This window comes from Anoplophora glabripennis, unplaced genomic scaffold (genome assembly GCF_000390285.2).
Source record: "Anoplophora glabripennis isolate ALB-LARVAE unplaced genomic scaffold, Agla_2.0 scaffold5, whole genome shotgun sequence".
NCBI classification, from domain to species: domain Eukaryota; kingdom Metazoa; phylum Arthropoda; class Insecta; order Coleoptera; family Cerambycidae; genus Anoplophora; species Anoplophora glabripennis.
Genome location: NW_019416525.1, coordinates 3293474 through 3313350, shown reverse-complemented (window position 1 = coordinate 3313350; position 19877 = coordinate 3293474). Strand labels below are relative to the sequence as shown.

The window sequence follows — 19877 nt, the reverse complement described above, 5'->3', positions numbered from 1 at the left end:
TTCGTTTAGTAAATTATTATGCATATACCCACATATACCTAGTTATAGTCACACGCGCCGTATAGACTGTCCCTATTCTTTAAATTTCAATGGCTTGAATTCACCAGATTCATTTCTCCGCTGCTACTATTTACTACTATTTAAATCTTAATTGTTATATTGTTATTGAGGAATTTAAAAAATACTTGTAACGTAGATACTGGTCTACCAGGTAGTCCATATTAATTTGCAGATTTTACTTAGATAATTTATTATTTTATCATTGTGCGTAATTGCATAATACAGTAATAATAATTATTATATTCTAGAAGAATTAATTGCCCCTCTTTCAAATTATAAAATTGACCTCCACCGAACGTGACAGCTTCCTATTGGTTCAATGTGAGAGCATGCACCAGTGCTGATAGGTGACTTGTTTAAGCGTGCGCATGAATTATCTTGAAAATTTTGAAATGTACAATTTTTGGTGACAAGTGACAACTGAGATTACTGAGAACCAGTAACCAGTGACAACGCATTGGGTGCTATCAGGCTGGTTTCATATATTTTGAAGGCATTGAAAAAAAACCCTTGCCTCAACTGGGAAATTATAATTTAACAAATACAGAAAAATTGATCTATTAATATGAGTCCACTATAATTAGTTGCACTTGAATTAATATTTTTTATGTAAAATTGTTTAGTAAATCAGAAATCTTGTTGACTTGTCATATTGAACGCACCTTAAAGGTGACATGGTTTCGATCTGTCATTTCTGACGTTTTTGTACTGTCAAATGTCAACATAACTTTGGAGATTTGTTACTGTTACTGTTATTTAAATAAAAATAAAAATAAACAAAAGTAATTATTACAGTATTATTTTCTGTTCGTGTTAAATGTAAAATGTTGAGAAAATTCTATATTAAGTCACTGTCGGTGCTTTTTTTATATTTCACTTGTTTCGTGTGTTACACTAATGGTGCTGCTTCAGATATTCAATTAGATGCCAAGGCACAATCTAATCATAGGTTAGATAGTTTAAATTTATTATCATATACCTTTCTGCTAATATTAACAGTCCTTACGATATGGTTATTCAAGCATCGCAGAGTAAGCTTTTTACACGAAACAGGTCTCGCTGTAATATATGGTAAGTTGTAAACTATGAAGATGTTGAAACATTTTTTACAATGGTGCGTGTTTTAGGATTAATTGTAGGCGCCATTATTCGATATTCAGGCAGTTCTTCGCATGTACTGAATATGCAAGTGTTTGTCACCGACCCGCAGTATAATTCAACATTACCACCAGACACGTTATCATTACATTTTCCAGTAAATGTACACCCTAAGAGTAATAAAACGTTTCAGTATGTGTTCAGGGAAGAAATTGTAGATCTAAGAGAAAATGAAATCGATTTTAAAGCTACTTTTGATCCGGAGATATTCTTTAATATTATTTTGCCTCCTATAATTTTTCACGCAGGATATTCATTGAAAAGGGTAAGTAAATAATACAATGCTGTCATATTTAACAAATCATAAATATCAAATGCGGAAGATGATCATTTGTTATTTATGTAAATTACAATGTAATATTCATAACAATGCCATCAAGTTAAGCCTGCTTCGTATTTTCATTTAATTGTAAATGGTATTATGTAAAAATTGACTTAGTGACAAGTAATAATCATAATTTTCGAAGACTGATTATTGGAAAAGACGTGTAATGAATGTTACTATTTCAGAAATATTTCTTTCGTAACTTGGGTGCAATACTAACCTTCGCAATTATTGGTACAACCGTATCTTCCTTTGTTGTGGGGGCATTAATGTATGGTTGTGTTCAGCTGATGCCTGCAAGATTAGCAAATGCTTTTACGTTTTTGGACACACTGTACTTTGGAGCTCTCATATCCTCTACTGACCCACTGACAATCCTTGCTATTTTTAATGACCTCAATGTAGATGTTAACCTTTATGCCTTAGTGTTTGGTGAAAGTGTCTTGAATGATGCAGTTGCTATTGTTCTTAGTGGGTAAGTTTGCATTGGAAAATAATATTTAGGATTACATTATTCTTAATATAATTTTTATTAGCATGCTATTTTCTAATATAATGGTTGGCTATACCAGCTATTCAGTTTTTGTGGTATACAACAAATTTATATGAATTTTTAAAAACAGTAATATTTCCACAAAGAGTTACAGGTTTTGTGTTCAAAATATGTCTAGATTTATAGCAAGCCATATAATTTTAACACTTCTCAGGTGAAAAAAAAAACCTAATAAGTAATTGCTACATTTACATACATCAAGAACTGAACTGTCTGGAATCGTGCCATAATATTTAATTTATTTTTTATTTTAAATTTGAGCATGATTAATCAAGCAAGTTTTATCCAAAACATTTGGTGTTAACTTGGTTTGCAAATATTGTCTGAATTAATTTTTTTGAGGCATACTTTTAATTTTTTCTATATTTATTTGAAATAAACCCTTGTGCCAAAAGGATAATTCAAGTAATATTTTTTATTAAAATGGCTGCTTAACAAAAAATTTTCAATAAGTTGAATTTTAAATTCCAGGTATTCTTGTAATATCAGAAAAATTAAAAAGAATAAATAACATTGAACATTAGAACAGTTTTTAAGACAACTATACTTTAGTAACTTTTTTGTTAAAGTCTAAGGTATCTTGTGAATGCAATAAATATTATATTGGGGAGGCAAATAATAGACAATGATCACATTAAAAAAGACAAATTTGGGAAATTAAAAATTTGCAACCGGGCTTGACAAAATGGTCATATAATAGGATTTGACCAAACTTTTGGAAAAAGAAAATAATACCATTGAAACAAATTTAAAAGAGACCGCAATTATTTTATTAAACGGTGAAAAATGTGTTTCAAATTACTCTTTAAACGGATCCTTGTTGGATACAAATATTAAAAGAAATAGGAATAGAATAAAAGTCATATGATTTCTCTATCTATGGAATCAGACAAATAAACAAACTAAACTGCCAAACCTAAATTCCAAATTCTAATAACGAAGACAGGTTGATTTTTGAAACGTCGACGACTTATTGAATGTATGGTATATAGTGATGTGTATTTTGAATTTGTTATTTGTCTGCTTTTTCCTGAGTGAGATTTTTATATTTTCATAAAGGATAACGCTTGACCGATCCTCTTGACGCTAGAGTTTATTTAATTAATTTTTTCACTTGGTTTCTATGGCAGGCTAGTTACCACATTGTCTGTTTAGACTTTTTTTGCTTAACGTTTCAAGAGATGTATTGCTGTCTTCAAAAGAAATTGGATTTGCAGTCTGGTAGACTACATGGCAATTAGCCCAGAAATTGTTTAACCATTTATTTTTAAAATTTAACCTATTGAACCATATATAACTGTTTAATAATTTATTTGGCTTACAGTTTTTTTAATATTTTAATTGTAAATAAAACAAAATATGGTCTATGGTTTTATAAACAAATGTCTTTGAGTATGCACAGCTTCTACATAATTTTATATATTTCAGATCAATTCAAAACTATGGAAAAAGGTATCAGTCAGGCAGTGGAGGTTTTGAGACAAAGGCCTTCTTTAAAGCTGTTGGTGATTTCTTTGGAATATTTATGTTGTCATTAATTATAGGAGCAACAATGGGTTGTGTTACTGCATTGATATCCTTTTTTAATTTATTGATACTTTTATGATAACGTACACTATATTTTGATCAATTTTATTTTTATTTTAGAAGAATATATTTTCCTTAATTTAACAATATATACATGACTAAATTTACGAGAGTTCGAGATTTTCCCCTTTTAGAATCCGCCCTATTTGTTTTGATGTCTTACAGCACATTTTTGATTGCAGAAGCTTCTGAACTTACAGGTATAAAGATAACAAACTTGATGCTGTTGAATATGAACGAGATATTTTTTTTCTAGGAGTAGTAGCAGTTTTGTTTTGTGGTATTTGTCAAGCTCATTACACGTACAATAATCTGTCGGAAGATTCTAGGATAAGAACCAAACAAATGTTTGAATTACTAAACTTCTTGGCAGAAAATTTTATTTTCTCTTATATAGGTGTGTCAATGTTTACGTTCCCAAAACACCATTTCAACCTACTTTTTATTTTTGCGGGATTTGTATCCTTTTTGTTTGAGAAATTTCTTAAAGTGCCTTGTCAAAAATATTACGAAAAAAGTATGTATTTTGAGTTATAAATACCTTAACATATAGAAATAGACATGTGCAGCTATTGGTAGAGCAGTAAATATTTATCCCCTCTCGTTTTTATTGAACTTGGGAAGAAAACCGAAAATCCCCTCGAATTTTCAGCACATGCTATTTTTTGCTGGTAAGTTAGCGGTTACGTAAGTTTGCCTCTCTTTTAAAATCATCTGTTTTTAGGACTAAGAGGTGCCATGTCGTTTGCATTAGCTATTCGAAATACTTTATCCGAGCAAAGACAGGCTATGCTTACTACCACGTCATTGATTGTGATTATTACTGTTATAATCCAAGGGGGAGCTACTATGAATTTGTTAAATTGGTTCCAAATTCCGTAAGTATTGTAATGAGTACTTTATGTACATACAAATGATGAAAACTTTTGTAGAGTTGGAATAGACGAAGAAACCGAGGCCTTATCACGACAAAGTGTTCACAGTGTAAGTAGAAAAATATTCTCCTATTATAGAGATAGCACTTAACAATTTTTTAATAATCAGGTGTACAATTCCATGGAAAGTTCAACTGGGGTAGGTAATCATTTTTAAAAATCAGGAAAATCTATTACTTTTTTTTTTATTTCTATTCTTGCTGTTTTAGCTTAATAGTAGAAGGGAATTTTATTTTTTTACAGTTTAAAAAATTAATAACTGAACAACTTCAAAAATTAAGCACGTATGAATGTTTGTAGGGCAGCACAACATCTAGACCAGAATGGACTGAAATTAATGCATCCGAGCTTCCTAGACCACAGAACGAAAAAGCATTTCTAGCGAGGATATGGGGATCGTTTGATACATGTTATATGAAACCTTTATTGACGCATTCGAGACCCACTTTGTTAGAAACGTTACCCGTATGTTGCAATCCCCTTGCAAGACTGCTTACTACTACAGAACAGATGACGCAGGTAAAATATACAAGCTAATTTATTTTATATACACAGCCTTCATAAATGTTTATGAGCCGAGCTTAGGCAACCAACATCGCAGGGCTACTGATAACGAAAATTCCCTAGGTCTTGGCAGCACCAATATTAATGATTCGTTTACAATGAACAATGATAAACTGTTACATCTGTGCTCCCTACAATGCGATCGCTGATTGGTTGAATAGAATCTCGTGAAAAATTGCGCCAATCATGGGCGATGAAACATAATATTGCTTTTCAACGTAATCTTGATTTTATTGTTTTAATTTTACCGAAATTTATTTGCCAACTTAAAGAAAATAAAATTACCGCTTGTAATCTTTTCTGAAGGCTCTGTACAAATACTGTTGGGAGGACGCAAAATTCATTATATTTATCTCCTTTTAGGAGGGATCAAACAGACCAGGAGGTGATTCTGATTCAGATCTTTGCATAGAAGAAAATGATTTTTCTAATGTTGATAATATACGATCCAATACTAGTAGAGTAAGTAAAATACACGGTGACAATGAAAAAACGTTACAAACTTAAATACACGAAAGTACCCAGTGAATCTTTGTTTTATCGCATTGTCCGTGTTTTTTTGTACTAGTGTGTGTATTTTCCATTTGACCGTTTAATTGTGTTATGTTTTTAGAATGTTAAATAAACGTTTGTTCGACGTTCCTAAAATGACGGTCTCACGCGCGGTTCGGCGATTCAGCGAACTTGGTCATGATAGTCGTCATCCCGGAAGTGGGAGAAAAGGCACCGTCAACACTTCCATGAAACAAAAGATGATCAAGAAGCGAGTGCAACGAAATTTGAGGGTGTCCGCGAGACCGGACTCAGTCAAGATGTCACCAACTCAAGCAGAGGGCCGCAGATTCTGGCTGGGAAACCATCCTCTGTACTGACAAGAAGCTGTTCACTGTGCAACAAGCCTATAGTTGCCAAAACAATAGAACAATTATGATTAAAAACGTTTATAACGTTTTTTTAGTGTCACCGTGTATATGTACATTTTCCATTCGTTTTTACACTTAAATTAATTGATTGCCGTATATTTTGATAATTTCAGAAATCTTGTCTGATTCAAATTTCTGTGATAAAACAAGCTTTACCTTAATTTCTTAGAGGTGGCCTGAAAATAATTTTTACTTTGTTTTAGCACATTAATTCCATCAGCGGCCATCAAGTCTGAGAGAGAATTTTGGAGCATCTAAATGATTTGAATAAATAATTTTGTGCTGTTTGTATTTATTGCCATATATATATCTTTTATATTTTCAAAATGTCGCGACACCTATTGTCACTTAAAAATTTAAAAAAATAGTCCCAGCTAAATAGCCATAAAATGGTACGGTTATTACCGTAGTACCTATTAGCTTACAATTATTAGCGTTCATGGTTTAACGTTATACCGGGTGATTTTTTTAACCTGAAACCTCGAGAAATAAACACTACGGAAAAAATGTCCGTTATCAAAATTTTATCATTCCACGAAGGGAATACACTAATGCCAGAATTAGTCCCCCTCCCCCTACTTGAAGGTAGGTTGAAATTTTAAATAGGAGCTATTTTTTGTTGCAGATTCGAATTTTACGTTTGAAAGTATGTAAGATTTGTGAAACATTTTTTTCGATTCATGACGGATGGGGCTGTAATCGACGAAATTCAATTTTTTCGAAACAGGGGGGAGCGGAGCCAATTTTAATGCTAATGATCTCCACCGCGGAATGATTAAATTTTGTTTGTTGACATTTTCTTCGTAGAGTGCTTATTTTTGGAGATATTTGAAAGTTTCAGGTTAAAAAATCACCCGTTTATGCATATATCAGGTATGTTGCTTTATGGGTGTAAAGGCAATTGTTATTTCTTTTTATTTTTTTAGATTTGTTAGGTTGTAATAATTATGACGTATAAAGATATAGTAAATAAGTCGGTCTCATAATTGATACATATTGTTTCTATCGTGAAGGTACTATATAGTGTGTTTCTAACGTAATTTGCTCGAGGTTGTAATTCTTTCTTTATTTTAGAAACACCGTGTATGCCTGCTACTGTATAGAACATTTTTGTAAACAATTAAGTACCTCTATATCTGTGTTATTCTTTTAGCAATAATAGTTCAAGTTTTTAAGTTTGGCTTTGTTATGTATGAGTTATAATGCACTTTTGCTGTGTTTTACCATAATTAGGCTGTGATGTTTTTTTGATCGATTATAAATGTATAATTTCAGTTTGGTTACTTATGAAATACTTATTATAATAAATGTAAATACAAAGAGTCATTTAATATTTTTTCCCATACACCTTCCGCATTGTTTCAAAGCGATTGACGGTAAGCCCGCAATGTTCTGTTTAAATAATATCGCAAACCATAATTTCAGTAACGTTTATTAGTAATAAATTAATTTATGTACACACAAATGTAGAAGAGTCTTTGGCATTTAATAGTCCGAACTAAAACAAAAAACATTAAGGTCAGCATCTAGCATTTCTTATTTTCAAAAAAAATTCAACTTTTATTAGTTTAAATTTGAAAAATACTTACTATATATCGAATCCACCTTTTCCTGACCCGCCGCCTTGGGCCTGGCTTTGTGAAAACGCCGCTGTGTATGGGCCAAAGGAAAAGGATGCCGACTGGCTTTGGGCTTGGCTTCCATGACCTCCCGCAACCGCAGCACTGCCAGCGAAACTTCCTCCTTCGTATCCGTGGCCGCCAGTGACTTCAGGTTTGTAAGATTGGTGGTTAGGCCCGTAATTGTTGATATTTGTTACGTAATTTCCTCCTCCGTAACCACCACCACCACCACCGCCACCTAGTGCTCCCAAAAGTCCCAACGGTTTTTTTTTAAATATATGTGGCGATCGGATGCCCCTATTTAAAACTGAAATCAAGAATAGTTTTATTAGGTTATTAACAAAATATTGTTTATAAATAATTTAATTAAAAATTGCTTTTACTGAAAATCCAAAAAATTATCACCCTGTATATCGAATTTCCGGAAGAAATGAGTAGTCAGTAAAATTAACGAGTGGGAAATTTTTCTAAGCATAAACGTTTTATATCTACTCACTTTCATGTTCATTCTGTTTATTTACTGGGCTAGCTAGTACTTCCGAGCACACCAAAAGAAAAACTAGATGATACAGTTTCATCTTCTCAGTGTTTGAATTTGCAGACTTGGATGGATACGGATACTGAATTAATATTGGTTTTTTACCTTGTTATTTATATAGAAGATATCCCACTTTTATTGATACATCTTGTTGTACTTGGAAATTTTAAAAATTTGATGAAGGTTGAGAACGTAATTTAGATATATCTTTATTTATGCAAAAAACCGGATGCAAACTTGTGAATAACATTTCGGAAGTGATATTGAATTCTCGCCCACGATAAAATTACCAGCCATATATGTAACTTAAAATTATATGCAAGTGTCTAGCTTTTTAAGTAATTTACATGGTGATCCTTGATAAATATATTAGAAGGACTTTTCCAATATTTATTGCTATCGTTTAAAAACAGAATATAATTATCTTAAATATATTTAACCCTTACCATTTACAACCTCTCTAAGGTCACGACACAGTTAAGATTTTTTGTTAAACATTTAAATATATATATTGGAAGGCCCATGTAGAGAATTTTGCGAAAATAAAAACTCTTTTAGAGAGAGAAGGAAACATATATTCTAGTATCTATTTGTATCATGAATATTAATTAGGCAATGAGAAATCAAAAATTACCGTTTAAATTTTGGACATGAAAATTTTGGTTTGGACGAATTTTCGAGTAATTCATATTTAATTTTTTTTTCGATTGTTTCTGTCTATTTATTTAAGGAGCAATCGGAGATCAAATTCTATTTTATTTAGTGAAATCTGTATTCCCAGAGAGTAATTATTTAGTCGCACAAACATTTTGTAATCATACGACATACGATGCAGTGTTCTGCTTTTTTAAAACATTTTTTTCATAATCTGATCCTACAAAAACTATAGAGCGTAAAAAAACTACCACCAATGTGTTCAGCAGTAGTCCCAATTACGTGTATGTATTTATATTTCCATGTTTTTCCCTCTATTAGGCACTTTCGTTTTCTAAAATTTGTACCTAAAAATCGAAGGAGTGAAACTGTAAACATGTAAAAATTACTGGTAATTCCTGTTTTAGAGCTTACCCCTCTTCATTTTTGTGTAAAATAGAGAGAATATACATGCATACATATTTTTAAGAACACGCATAGCAGAAATTTAAAATAAATTCGTATGTACTTATTCCCAAAACAATATCTTCACCAGATTATATCAAAAATCAAATCAATTTTTAGATTAGAATGAAAAGAAAAATATTAGCAATGACTCCAAGTTAGCCAAAGTGAGCGAAGTACTAGTAATTACTACGCATGGAACACGCCTATTCAGTTTAGTTCGAGGAGTTGCCGCTGAAGCTCGCCGCTTCTTGCTTTTAAATTTTATAGTTTCAAATGTAAGTAATTGTTGTATATATTGTACGAAATATACTTTCAAAATGAGTAAACATGTGTAATGTACCCTATGGACTAATATGATTTGTCCGTTTAATAGAATTCTTTATAATATTTCAGATTTTCAAAGACCAAGATGACGCTTGTTTTCATCCATGGGTCAAATTATGATTTTCAAATGTAGTTTGTGCGATTTTCAAGTCAAAATGTGAAAACTGGATGGTACGGCATTCATGCCAGGATTCTGAAGACAACAGGTTAGTGAAACTTTACTATTTTAAATGTCTGCGATGATGTAAAATTGTATAAAAGTCATGTTTGAGTAAAAACATTGTTCAAAGCCATAGTTGATTACAGATTGCGAAGTGGGAGCTCCCAGGTGTATTTTCATACAACTGTTTGCAATAAAATTATTAACTTATTATGATTTAAAACTACCTTAATTATTATCTTGATGAACATATACATAAGTAAATATATAAAGAATTTACAGTTATAATTTGATAGTTACTTTTAGTCTATGTTTGAATTCATGTTATTTATTAGTTATACTCACAATGGCCATCGTAACATGGTAGGAAGAATACAAATACAAAGAAGTTTTTCTCTTCACATACGTAAAGATATTGAAGTGACGGATTACGTAAAGTAGAACATTGTTAAAATTTCTATAAATATAATGTGTTAACCATTAACTAAAAAATGAAACAGTATCAATAGTGAATAGTGGAGTTTGACTTAACAGCTAGCAAGTGATCGAGTAAGCTTATGAATCTCTTCGTGGATGTTTTTCGAACGTTGTTCTTCTCGCGATAGGGCTTCAGGTCTCACTCCACTCCATGGTTATCACACAAAATTTTATAAAGAAAACTTTAGCAAACGTAACAATTTTCAGGTTGATATTTTATTCAAGGAAAATCCTCTTAAAATATATAAGGTTTAATTAAACAACATTTAATATATAATAACTTTATTGAAATAATATAACATTCTGAGAAGAAAAAAAAACCTCCAAAGAAAATAACACATGTATCTTAATATTGTAAACTGTATTTATGAAATTTTTTGCAAATAATAAAATAAGTTACTTTAATTTGAATATAGAACGTATATAATTCAAAGCCCTTATGAGTAGTAAGGCACATATTTAATATATTAACTATAAATAATAAAATACCAAAATTTTGTTAATTTTACTGGAAGAAAATAAACATAAGCCAGGCACTTTAAGAAACTTGTTGCAAAAATCGGTATGTACAAAATTAAACATTAAAACAAGGTATATATTCCAATAAAATAACAAATTTTCGATTATATTTGATTGATATATGACTTAAATTAAACAGTAATACATGATATTTAATATGTAAAAAAATAAAATTAACATCTAAACCTCGACTTTAAATGGAGAACCAGGAATATGATCATCTCCCCATTTCACAATTACTAAATAGTCACCCCTCTCTCTTACCATGTAGTTAACAGCATATTGATTATGTCCTTGATGTTTAATAAACACTTCTTCACATGGTCCTTTTGGCCCATGGATGCCAACAAATAAAATGTTCACTCCTAAAAAATCAAGCAGACATTAAATACATATTGTGAACTGCATAAAATCGCTCGAACGGGTAAAGCGTCAATACATACCTGCATTTTGTGCTGATACAGTAAACTGATTTTGTTTTCCTAAATAAGCCTTCTTCAATCCCATTCCTTTCGATTGAACTTTCGATGCGTCACTCTTGAATTGCGGTAGTACTGGTCCTTTATTGTTGTTAGCTTTTCCAACCTTCTGTACCGTCTCTACTACTACAGAAGAAGATTCTTGACCTCCGATGTCAGCAACCTTAGCAGTACCTATAAGAGTAAAATAATATATTAGTTCGAACTTATTTGATATTATGGTAAATTATTTACCTGTGCTGTGAACTTTAAATGGAGATCCAACAATGTGGTTGTTATTATATTTAATACTGATGTAATAGTCTCCTGGGGCAAGAGGAGTGTAACGTACTTTGTAACCTTCTTCTACTTCGGTGCAGTCCATGGAAACTTTGCTAGGACCATCGATGTTAACTGCCAATGTACCGGCACCAGCATTAACAGTATCGACAATAAAATCTGTCTTCACTCCTAAAAAAAATGATTGTTTGTAACATTCGTTTTATTAAAATCCTTATCGGTCGAGAGACGTACCGGTCTTAGCTTCTTTCAGTCCACCTCCTTGTGCGTGTACAGCAGCTGGGTCGGCCGTGTCTTTACCAACTTTTACACTGAAAGGAGATCCGGGGATATGAACTCCATTGAATTTAGCATGGATTTTGTGAATGCCGTTTTCTCTTGGCATGAAGCGGACGGAGTATTCTTCCATGTCGATGATTTGGACAAAACAGTCATCTTCGTGACCAGAGGGGCCAATAATCTACAAAATTATTTTATGAGTGACGTACTTTTTCCACAGTCATTCCTAAAATGTTCGTACAAACTCAAAAATTAAAAATAGATTTTAATTTTATTTTTATAATTTATAGGAACTGATTTGGTGTTCGAAATATTGAAATATGGATTAAATAAGTTTCTGAATATCTAATAAAAAGTTTGCTTTTGTACTTAATTTTAAACAATGGGTTAACTTCATTACGATTCTATTTAAAAAACGGCGGTATGTGACGTCATGTGGCTTATTGTACATGACTGTAAATACGCGCGAGTCATGGAAAGAGGAATTTGCTTTCAGGTGCAATTATTTTAATAATTTTTTTTAGTTTTTTAAATTACTTTACTACTAAAAGCTTGAACAAAAAAGTATACCGAATATTAAGTAATTTTATATTATTTTTATTGATATTATTAGGTTATTATTAGTTTATGTAATATAGTACCTATATCAGGGTTATTCCTGAAAATAATCGAAGATCCTTCTGAATTTTGCGATTACTTTTTGAATTATTGAAGATTTAGCTTTGAAACTGCGCGAAAGAAAATTTGGATAAATTGATTATTTATATTCATTGTTTATTTTACCTTGGCGTCGAGATCTCCTTTTGCGCCATTCCTTCGGACGATGAATTGGGAAGGCTTGTCGGCTTGAATGCTACCCTCGGGGAATTGCGCTACCTCCAACAAGTGTGCATCTCCAACGGCGGGAGAGATGTAGACCTTGAATGGCGAGTCGGGAACGTGTTCGTCGTTGAATTTCAATCCGATGCGGTATTCACCTATCACAAAAACAAAAAAACGGTTAACACCTGTCCAGAGTCTCTATTGTAGCGAGAACCTTCTGCTTCAGGCGGAGGTTCAACTGAATTCAAGTTTATTTCCTGGAACACTTTATACATTGTCCGTTCGCACTATACAAATAAAAACATTGACCATACAACTAGAACAAACATTTAATCTCTGATGACCACTCTCCACATATGAAAAATATCTTACTAACTATTAAATATATGATTCAATCTTCTATATTTAACTTTTAAAACTACCTTGAGGGTTTTTTTTGTCACAGCATAACACACTTTGAAACATGCTGCAAAATTTCTATCTGGATCTGTGCCAAGTAAAAATAAACTTAGTAATAAATATATTTATATAAATATATGTGTTATTTAAACCCTTAATAGTTCAGAAAACAGTTTCATAACTTCCACCTTAATCAAAACTCATGATACGATTACCTAATTCCGACTTCAAATACTTGGGTTTGTTACATCAGGGTATATCTGGTTATAAAACTTTCCGTGGGAGAGACGGATTTATGCGTTGTACGCAGAACGTGAATATAGGTAAAAATATGTCAGTGATCTTGCTGACGTGCTTGGGGGTGGTAAATAAAATAGCGAAGGGTAAACTGCGACGGCGAATGGTGGATATTCATAGACATTGTTGCTACTTCGAGCCTTACATGTTTATATTGGTAGGAAACGCTGAAAATTCGAAAGTTGGTAATAAATTTAAGTAGACTGCTATAATTTCTTTATTTAAGTGCCGTGCTTAAAATAGTCTACTCCCTTTTAATTTGGCACATTTTTTGCGATGATAACGTAAAAGAAACAAATGAAATTCGTTTCTTCCGGATAAATCTACCGAAAAATCGGTAGACGTGGCAACTATGTCCATGGATGTCTGGATGTTGCGGATGTGTTTTGATTGTTTTGTGAATATTTATGGATGCATTAAAAAATGGACGTGGGGTACAAATTTTGCTCGGGGTAAAATACGATGTTGCTACGATGTAAAAATTACCGATTTCTCGTTAATATTAAATGAAGATATATTTAGCCATCGTCGACAATATTCGGCGCCCACTTGTAATTTATAGGGCGAGCCAAAAAACTGTTCTGTAATTTAAGGAGCAACTCAAAGTATGATGAATCGACATTATTTTGTTTCTAAAAACATAAAAAATACATTTCAAATGGTGATGCCTACATCGTTAGAACTAATTAGTTTTGACGTTTTATAATACGTACTATTATTTATTTGACTGTTTTACCACAGCGCTGAAATATAAATTAAAAATAACAACAAGCTTGCGTGCCAGAAAGATCAGTCAGAGTTTATCTTTTTAACGTATTCCCAATTGCCTAACTAATAGATCTTTTGCTTAGAAAAACAAATAAATTGTATGTAATGAAATTATCTTTTGGCTCCTCGTTCTTTTTTTTGTTTATTTTGAAGCGAAACAACAAATGGCAGCATCCAATTTTTTATAATATAAAATCATAGCTTTACAAATAATCCTTTTAAGATACGCGTTAATTAAAACTGATCTGTTGCATTATTTTATTTATTAGTCTAAAGGTATGTACAGATTGAAAACGAAGACGGGGAAACTACGTTTGTTAGGCTTGGCCCTGTTCGCGTTCACGGTGAATCAATTTCAGTCCAGTACGGTAATGAACCATTTTGTTAGAAAATGATAGCTTGTCCTTTACAGCAGCAATTTCTTTATCAGAGTTCTTTGGAAATCCCAAACGTTGATTGATCCCGAACAGAAATTAATTAGCGTTTGCTTATAAAATTGGCAAGTGCTATGCAACCAAATTTAGCCACGAACCGTACGTATATTTTGGGAAAGTGACAAATTATCATGAGTGAAGTGAAATAATTTGTACGCCATTCTGAAATGTCGGTAAAACATAAATCAGATGTGCTCTATATCCTCCCAAATATTTAAATAGTCTATTTAATATTATTCATTTTCATTAACTATGATTGATATTCCAAATGTTATAATGAATTATTCAAATACGAATCTAATAATAATTCGGTACATCATAAATTCTTTCGTATATTTTTTTCTATTGATACATTACGTGGATAAAAAAAAAAGAATTTTTGACTTACCCGGCTCGGAAACTTTGTAAGACACATCGCAGGAACCGTCCTTTCGGTCCGTGAAATTGATTTCAGCTTTGCTGGGGCCTTCAACTGAGATAGCGAGTTGTCCGCTGCCAGCTTCTCTTGTCCATACGTTGAATTCGTTGAGTTCACCTTGTTCGCCTCTTTCTAAACCAGCACCTCCCGCTTTAACCAAATGGGCGCCGTGATCGCGATACGGACCAACGGTGAATTGGAATGGTGAACCTGAATGCAGTAAAAAATTAATAAATTAATGGTGACCGACATATGTCTTCAGAAATTACCAGGGATGTGAATTTCCTTGTATCTGACAGAAACAGTGTGTACTCCTAACTCTTTGGGTACGAAGTGGACGGCGTAAAGTCCGTCTCTAACTTCGTTGATTTCTGCGTCTTCGGTTACTCCTCCAGGAGATGTTACTGTTGCGCTAAGGTCGAATGAAGTAATACCTACAAAAATAAATACGTTTGAGGGTTGTTTGGGTTAAAAAAAAAACAGTATTAGTACATATCTGGGCTCAGTAACACGTTTCCAGATAAATTTGTAAAAATTTTTGTAGTAATTAACTCACCTGGCATTTTGAACGTGAGCTTGCATTGGCTACCAACTTCGGTGACGGGCACAGCCTCGCGTTGTCTTTGGATCTTCTCTCTTTGCCTGTTTGATCCTTCACCAGTCACCTAAATTTATCGCGTATGAGAAACCTTGTAATTCCTTTAATTATTTCGTATTACCTTAACAGTAAACGGTGATCCTTCCACGTGGTGATCAGCGAATTTGAGATTGACAATGTAGTAACCAGGTTCTGTAGGTTTGTAGGAGATATTCAAAGTTCCATCCGTGTTGTCATTGCATTGAATTTCAGCTTTGCTTGGCCCTTCGATGGACAGAGACAGACCTCCGAAGCCGGCGTTCCTAGTGTCGACGTTAAACGTATTGTTCTGGTGCGTCTTTCCTTCCTTCAAAGCGTTTCCAGTAACCTTCACTTTCCTAGCATCACCGACCTCCCTCTCGCAAACGTTTATTTTGAAGGGCGAGTTGGTGATGTGGCTGCCCATTTTTTTGACGGACACGACGTGCTCGCCGATTTCCCTAGGGGTGAAGGAGATGCCGATGTTGCCTGTTGGTAAGCGTTTCAAGAAGCAGGGTTCCTCAAGTCCGCTAGGAGCTTGAATGGAGGCGTTGAGGGAACGAATATCGGCGTCAGAAATTTTCCCTGGCAGCGAGACCTCACTGCAAGATCCCACCGAGATTTGATTACGTTTCCTGCCTTCTCCGGTAATTTTGGAGTTAAAAGGCGACCCTTTGATGTGTTTGTCTCCAAATCGGACAGAGATCTTGTACTCGCCCGGAGCCGTGGGCAGGTACGATACGGATACGGTGCCGTCTTTGTTGTCGTGGCAGCTTATTTCGGCTTTGCTTGGTCCTTCGACGGCCATGGAGAGACCGCCGGCTCCGGCTCCTTTCGTGGATATGGTGAAATTGCTCGGTTCTCCTGTGACCCCATGGGTGAGTCCCGGTCCGTAGGCCGTCACGTAGCCGGAACTGATGGAATCGACGTGGATCTTGTAAGGGGAACCTTGGACATGTTCCCCGTTGAATTTAACTGCCAGTTCATGGACACCCTCTTCCCTGGGCTCGTACTTTATTGTTACGGTTCCATCGTGATTGTCTTCTATCACAGGCTTGTCGATGTTTCCACTGGGCATCTTTATTTCAGCTGGAACAACAGCGTTCTTGTATTTTGCGACGCGAAAAGTATGGAATTGCATTTTTTCCAGTAGATGTATTTAAGTGTAAACACAAAGAGCAGGGTTGATAAAAAATCATGATGAAAGACGCTTTTTTTTCCTGTTTTCATATGTCTAGTCAATATTTTGAAATACATTGAAATATTACTACTCTTTTATTAAATACGTTTTTGTAGTTTAATTCAAAAAGCATTATCAATTAAAATCATACCTAATTTAAATCATGGGAATCCTGAAAAATGGTCCCTTCTTACAGAATTTAATTGAGAAGCAGTATGTTTATTTTTATAACAGACAAATCAAGCAATAAAATTTTACCTTTATGGGTCTGAACAAAGAATATCGATAAAAACGTAATGGGCGTAAAATCAACTCCGAATCCTTTGCCTCCAACAGGAATCGACGGCACTCCTGTATAAACAACTGGAAATTCCTGGCGATCTATTTCTGAGTATGTAATAGATTTGTATCTATCTACATATAGTGTAGATTTTTCAGACCAATCTTCCTCGGGTACCTTTGGTGTATTTATCCAAGAAAACATTGTCTAAACACAATTTTTAAGCACGCTTTTGTGGAAATTAAAACACTGAAACGTGTCATAAATTTTTGTAAAGAACAAACAAAGTTTAAAGAAAAAATATTTCAATAATAAATTATAGCATTACGACTATACGTAGGTATTTATTTTTCTTTATGATTCTTTGTAAATCAAGTTAAATTTAACACCTTATATTCCCAGATTAATGGATTTATTTCCACAAACAATGTGCTTAAATTTTGTAAAACAAAAAAAATTTATTCACTGAGTGAAGTCTTCGAAATAGCACTTAAACATTATGCGTTGCTAGTGTTTGTGTGGTTGATGAGACGCGCACGATATGGATTCCAGGCGAAGACTGATTTCGATGTTATAAAATGAAAATCTTAAGGTGTGCGATAGATATCATCACTGTCAAAAAGTAGATTTAATAACTGAGAATGTGGACAGCTGTGCAAAGGCATAAGTAAGGTGGATAATAATTTGACATCTAAAAATATCAAAATATGTTTTGATGTAAAAATGAGGTTGCGACCAGGAGGATTTTTATTCGGGTTATTAATAATTTTAGATGTTTTCGACTGGATGCATTTTATTAGCGCAGTTCTTTCGTGTTTACTACTATGCGTATTTGTATATTATTTCTATTTACGTTATTTCTCTTAGAGCTGTTTACGTGCTCCCCCACCGAAAATATTTTCGATTTTATCGTTTGTTTGTCTGAAATAACAATAATATTCAATTCTGTGATTTTTACCGCATTATATTATCTATTTTTTCTGTTCAGAAAAGTTATCTAAAAAAAAGGATTTCAGATACACTGGGGGGTGTTGCTTAAAAAAAAGTTTAGTTTATAATTCTGAAATGCTGAATACTGTATATTTCCTTGGGATCACAAGGAAATTCCTAATGCTTTGGTTTCTCTAGGCAGAAAGGCAAAGAAGATAAGAAGGGTAGAATATTATGAAATTAACCCTACACGTGTGTAGGTTGTATTTAAAAAAATATATAACTTAGTGATAGTCATAACTTTTAAACTTGGTTTTTTGGCATCGTTTAATATAAAATTGAATTATCTTTCATCCGATTTAATAGATGTTAGATCAAAGACGGCTAGCATAACGATATATTTTGACCTATTTTAAGGATATTTAATAGTTTTTATACGTTTAGCGATTCTAATAATTTTAATCTCACGGCCTATAAATCCGTTCTTATTAGCGTTTTGTTTTTTTAAACTCGCGGAAATAACTTTTAATATTATCTGAGTACCCTGCGACATGGACTCCCTGGAAAAGTCTACTGTGACATATTTTGTCAGGTACTTAATAGCAAAAAACAAAATTTTGTTCGATTTGCTTGTCAAAAGACAAAAGAAAATATTTACCTATGTTTCCAAAGTACTAACACATTATTTTTGTTTCAGTGTTGGTTAAAAGCAACCTCGCAGTTCAGGAGCATTAGTGACAGTGATTTTGATAGTGACTATTATAGAATAGTGACATTAACGGGGTAAGTGACGTTGATCGCCGTGGTCAACTTAAAATTAGTGACTAAGTGCGTTGATGGTGATCGGTGTAATGGAAGAGGAATTAATATATGTCCTTCAAGGAGTTCATCATGACGGATGCGGATAAATGGTGTTATCTTTGCATTAACAACAACAAAAAATTTAAATGGGTGGCCATTTTAAGCAGTTTTAGAATAGTATACGTGTACAAATTAAAAAAAAAAACTGAGTCTTGTTACAAACACTGTTCTGTATCTTTAAATATTTACGTATTTTTAAAAAATAAGTAAAAAAAAACAAAACGGTTTTCTGATGTTTAAAGCACCATTAAATCAGCCATATAATTTGGTAGGCGTTTATAAACATGTTAAACTCATATTTCTGTGACACATTAAGTTTTTTTTATTTTGTAACATCCCTTGATCGTGTTTATCAAGATCGCTGATTTAAATTTGTTCCAAGCGCCTACTCTAGTTCGTAATGCGAAAAGATCCTTTTGAAAACAAATAAATTTGTTTATTTGACTCGAATATTTGTATAATTAATGCCTCGCCGTGATTTAACGTGAAAAGTCTTCGCGTTTTTTTAACATGAACTGGTAAAATTATTGCAAACTCCAAGGTGTATACGTACATGAGGTGGGGGCGCTGCAAAGTGATTACAAATCTGGGTGACCTATTTCTTACCTGTAACGTGTCCTCCAGTACTCGACAATGGAATATTATCCAACTGGACAGGTCTAAACGTTTGCTGCTTAGACTGTGTTGTCGATGCTGTTTTTCTTTTTACGTCTGTCTGAGTTACGGTTTTTTCGGTATTGCTAACTTCCTCCGCCTTAAAAAGAAAGTAAAATATCGTTCAATAAATTATTACGATTTTTTGCGATGTTGATGGGTGATTTTGTTCATACGAAATTTTTGGGAAGCGTGATACTTGAGAAGCGAATAAAATGCGTAATTTAAAAGGCGTATGGCAGCATCTTTATCTAAACAAGTAATTTTGAAAGCGCATACATTTCTAGCTTCAAAATAGATTGATCGAATACGCCTCCAAATTACAGCAATATGTT

At 33.2% G+C, this 19877-nt stretch overlaps 3 protein-coding genes across 8 annotated transcripts in view; 1 reads left to right on the top strand and 2 right to left on the bottom strand.

Annotated features, from left to right (window-relative positions):
* The first annotated feature begins 428 nt into the window (after positions 1–428).
* On the top strand, positions 429–7420 carry LOC108906833 (sodium/hydrogen exchanger 7). 2 transcript variants are annotated; one of them, XM_018710245.2, is made up of 13 exons: positions 429–1131; positions 1188–1483; positions 1729–2018; positions 3525–3669; positions 3778–3883; positions 3940–4142; positions 4243–4354; positions 4408–4561; positions 4616–4667; positions 4728–4757; positions 4919–5137; positions 5546–5644; positions 6309–7420. In XM_018710245.2, the coding sequence occupies exons 1-13, from the start codon at positions 885–887 to the stop codon at positions 6339–6341; spliced, it is 1986 nt and encodes a 661-aa protein (XP_018565761.1). In that variant the 5' UTR covers positions 429–884; the 3' UTR covers positions 6342–7420. The 2 variants fall into 2 exon arrangements, with proteins under 2 accessions (XP_018565761.1, XP_018565762.1); XM_018710246.2 differs by lacking the exon at positions 4728–4757 and having other exon boundaries at positions 431–1131.
* A 101-nt stretch (positions 7421–7521) lies between these two features.
* On the bottom strand, positions 7522–8560 carry LOC108906791 (putative glycine-rich cell wall structural protein 1). The gene is made up of 3 exons (XM_018710150.2): positions 8224–8560; positions 7695–8034; positions 7522–7603 (listed from the first exon to the last, which is right to left on the bottom strand). The coding sequence occupies exons 1-3, from the start codon at positions 8303–8305 to the stop codon at positions 7591–7593; spliced, it is 435 nt and encodes a 144-aa protein (XP_018565666.1). The 5' UTR covers positions 8306–8560; the 3' UTR covers positions 7522–7590.
* Positions 8561–10669: 2109 nt separating this feature from the next.
* LOC108906795 (filamin-A) overlaps positions 10670–19877 on the bottom strand; it is a 38679-nt gene continuing 29471 nt past the window's right edge. For 4 of the 5 annotated variants that reach the window (XM_018710160.2, XM_018710155.2, XM_018710158.1 and 1 more), the window contains 10 exons: positions 19495–19642; positions 15741–16726; positions 15578–15686; positions 15291–15455; positions 14992–15231; positions 12667–12860; positions 11839–12064; positions 11560–11775; positions 11290–11499; positions 10670–11211 (listed from right to left, as the gene is read on the bottom strand). In XM_018710160.2, the coding sequence (XP_018565676.1) occupies positions 11027–11211; positions 11290–11499; positions 11560–11775; positions 11839–12064; positions 12667–12860; positions 14992–15231; positions 15291–15455; positions 15578–15686; positions 15741–16726; positions 19495–19642 (2679 nt within the window). In that variant the 3' untranslated portion in view covers positions 10670–11026. Of the gene's footprint in view, positions 11212–11289; positions 11500–11559; positions 11776–11838; positions 12065–12666; positions 12861–14991; positions 15232–15290; positions 15456–15577; positions 15687–15740; positions 16727–17075; positions 17322–19494; positions 19643–19877 lie in introns of those variants that run through there. The other variant, XM_018710157.1, reaches the window with a different exon arrangement.

Bases quoted from the DNA above. Each gene is read 5' to 3' on its own strand.
- LOC108906791 (XM_018710150.2), bottom strand. From the start codon at position 8,305: ATGAAACTGTATCATCTAGTTTTTCTTTTGGTGTGCTCGGAAGTACTA. The intron at 8,035-8,223 runs GTGAGTAGATAT...TCTTGATTTCAG, and splicing joins TAAACAGAATGAACATGAAA to TTTTAAATAGGGGCATCCGA.
- LOC108906833 (XM_018710245.2), top strand. From the start codon at position 885: ATGTTGAGAAAATTCTATATTAAGTCACTGTCGGTGCTTTTTTTATAT. The intron at 2,019-3,524 runs GTAAGTTTGCAT...TATATATTTCAG, and splicing joins GTTGCTATTGTTCTTAGTGG to ATCAATTCAAAACTATGGAA. The intron at 5,138-5,545 runs GTAAAATATACA...ATCTCCTTTTAG, and splicing joins CTACAGAACAGATGACGCAG to GAGGGATCAAACAGACCAGG.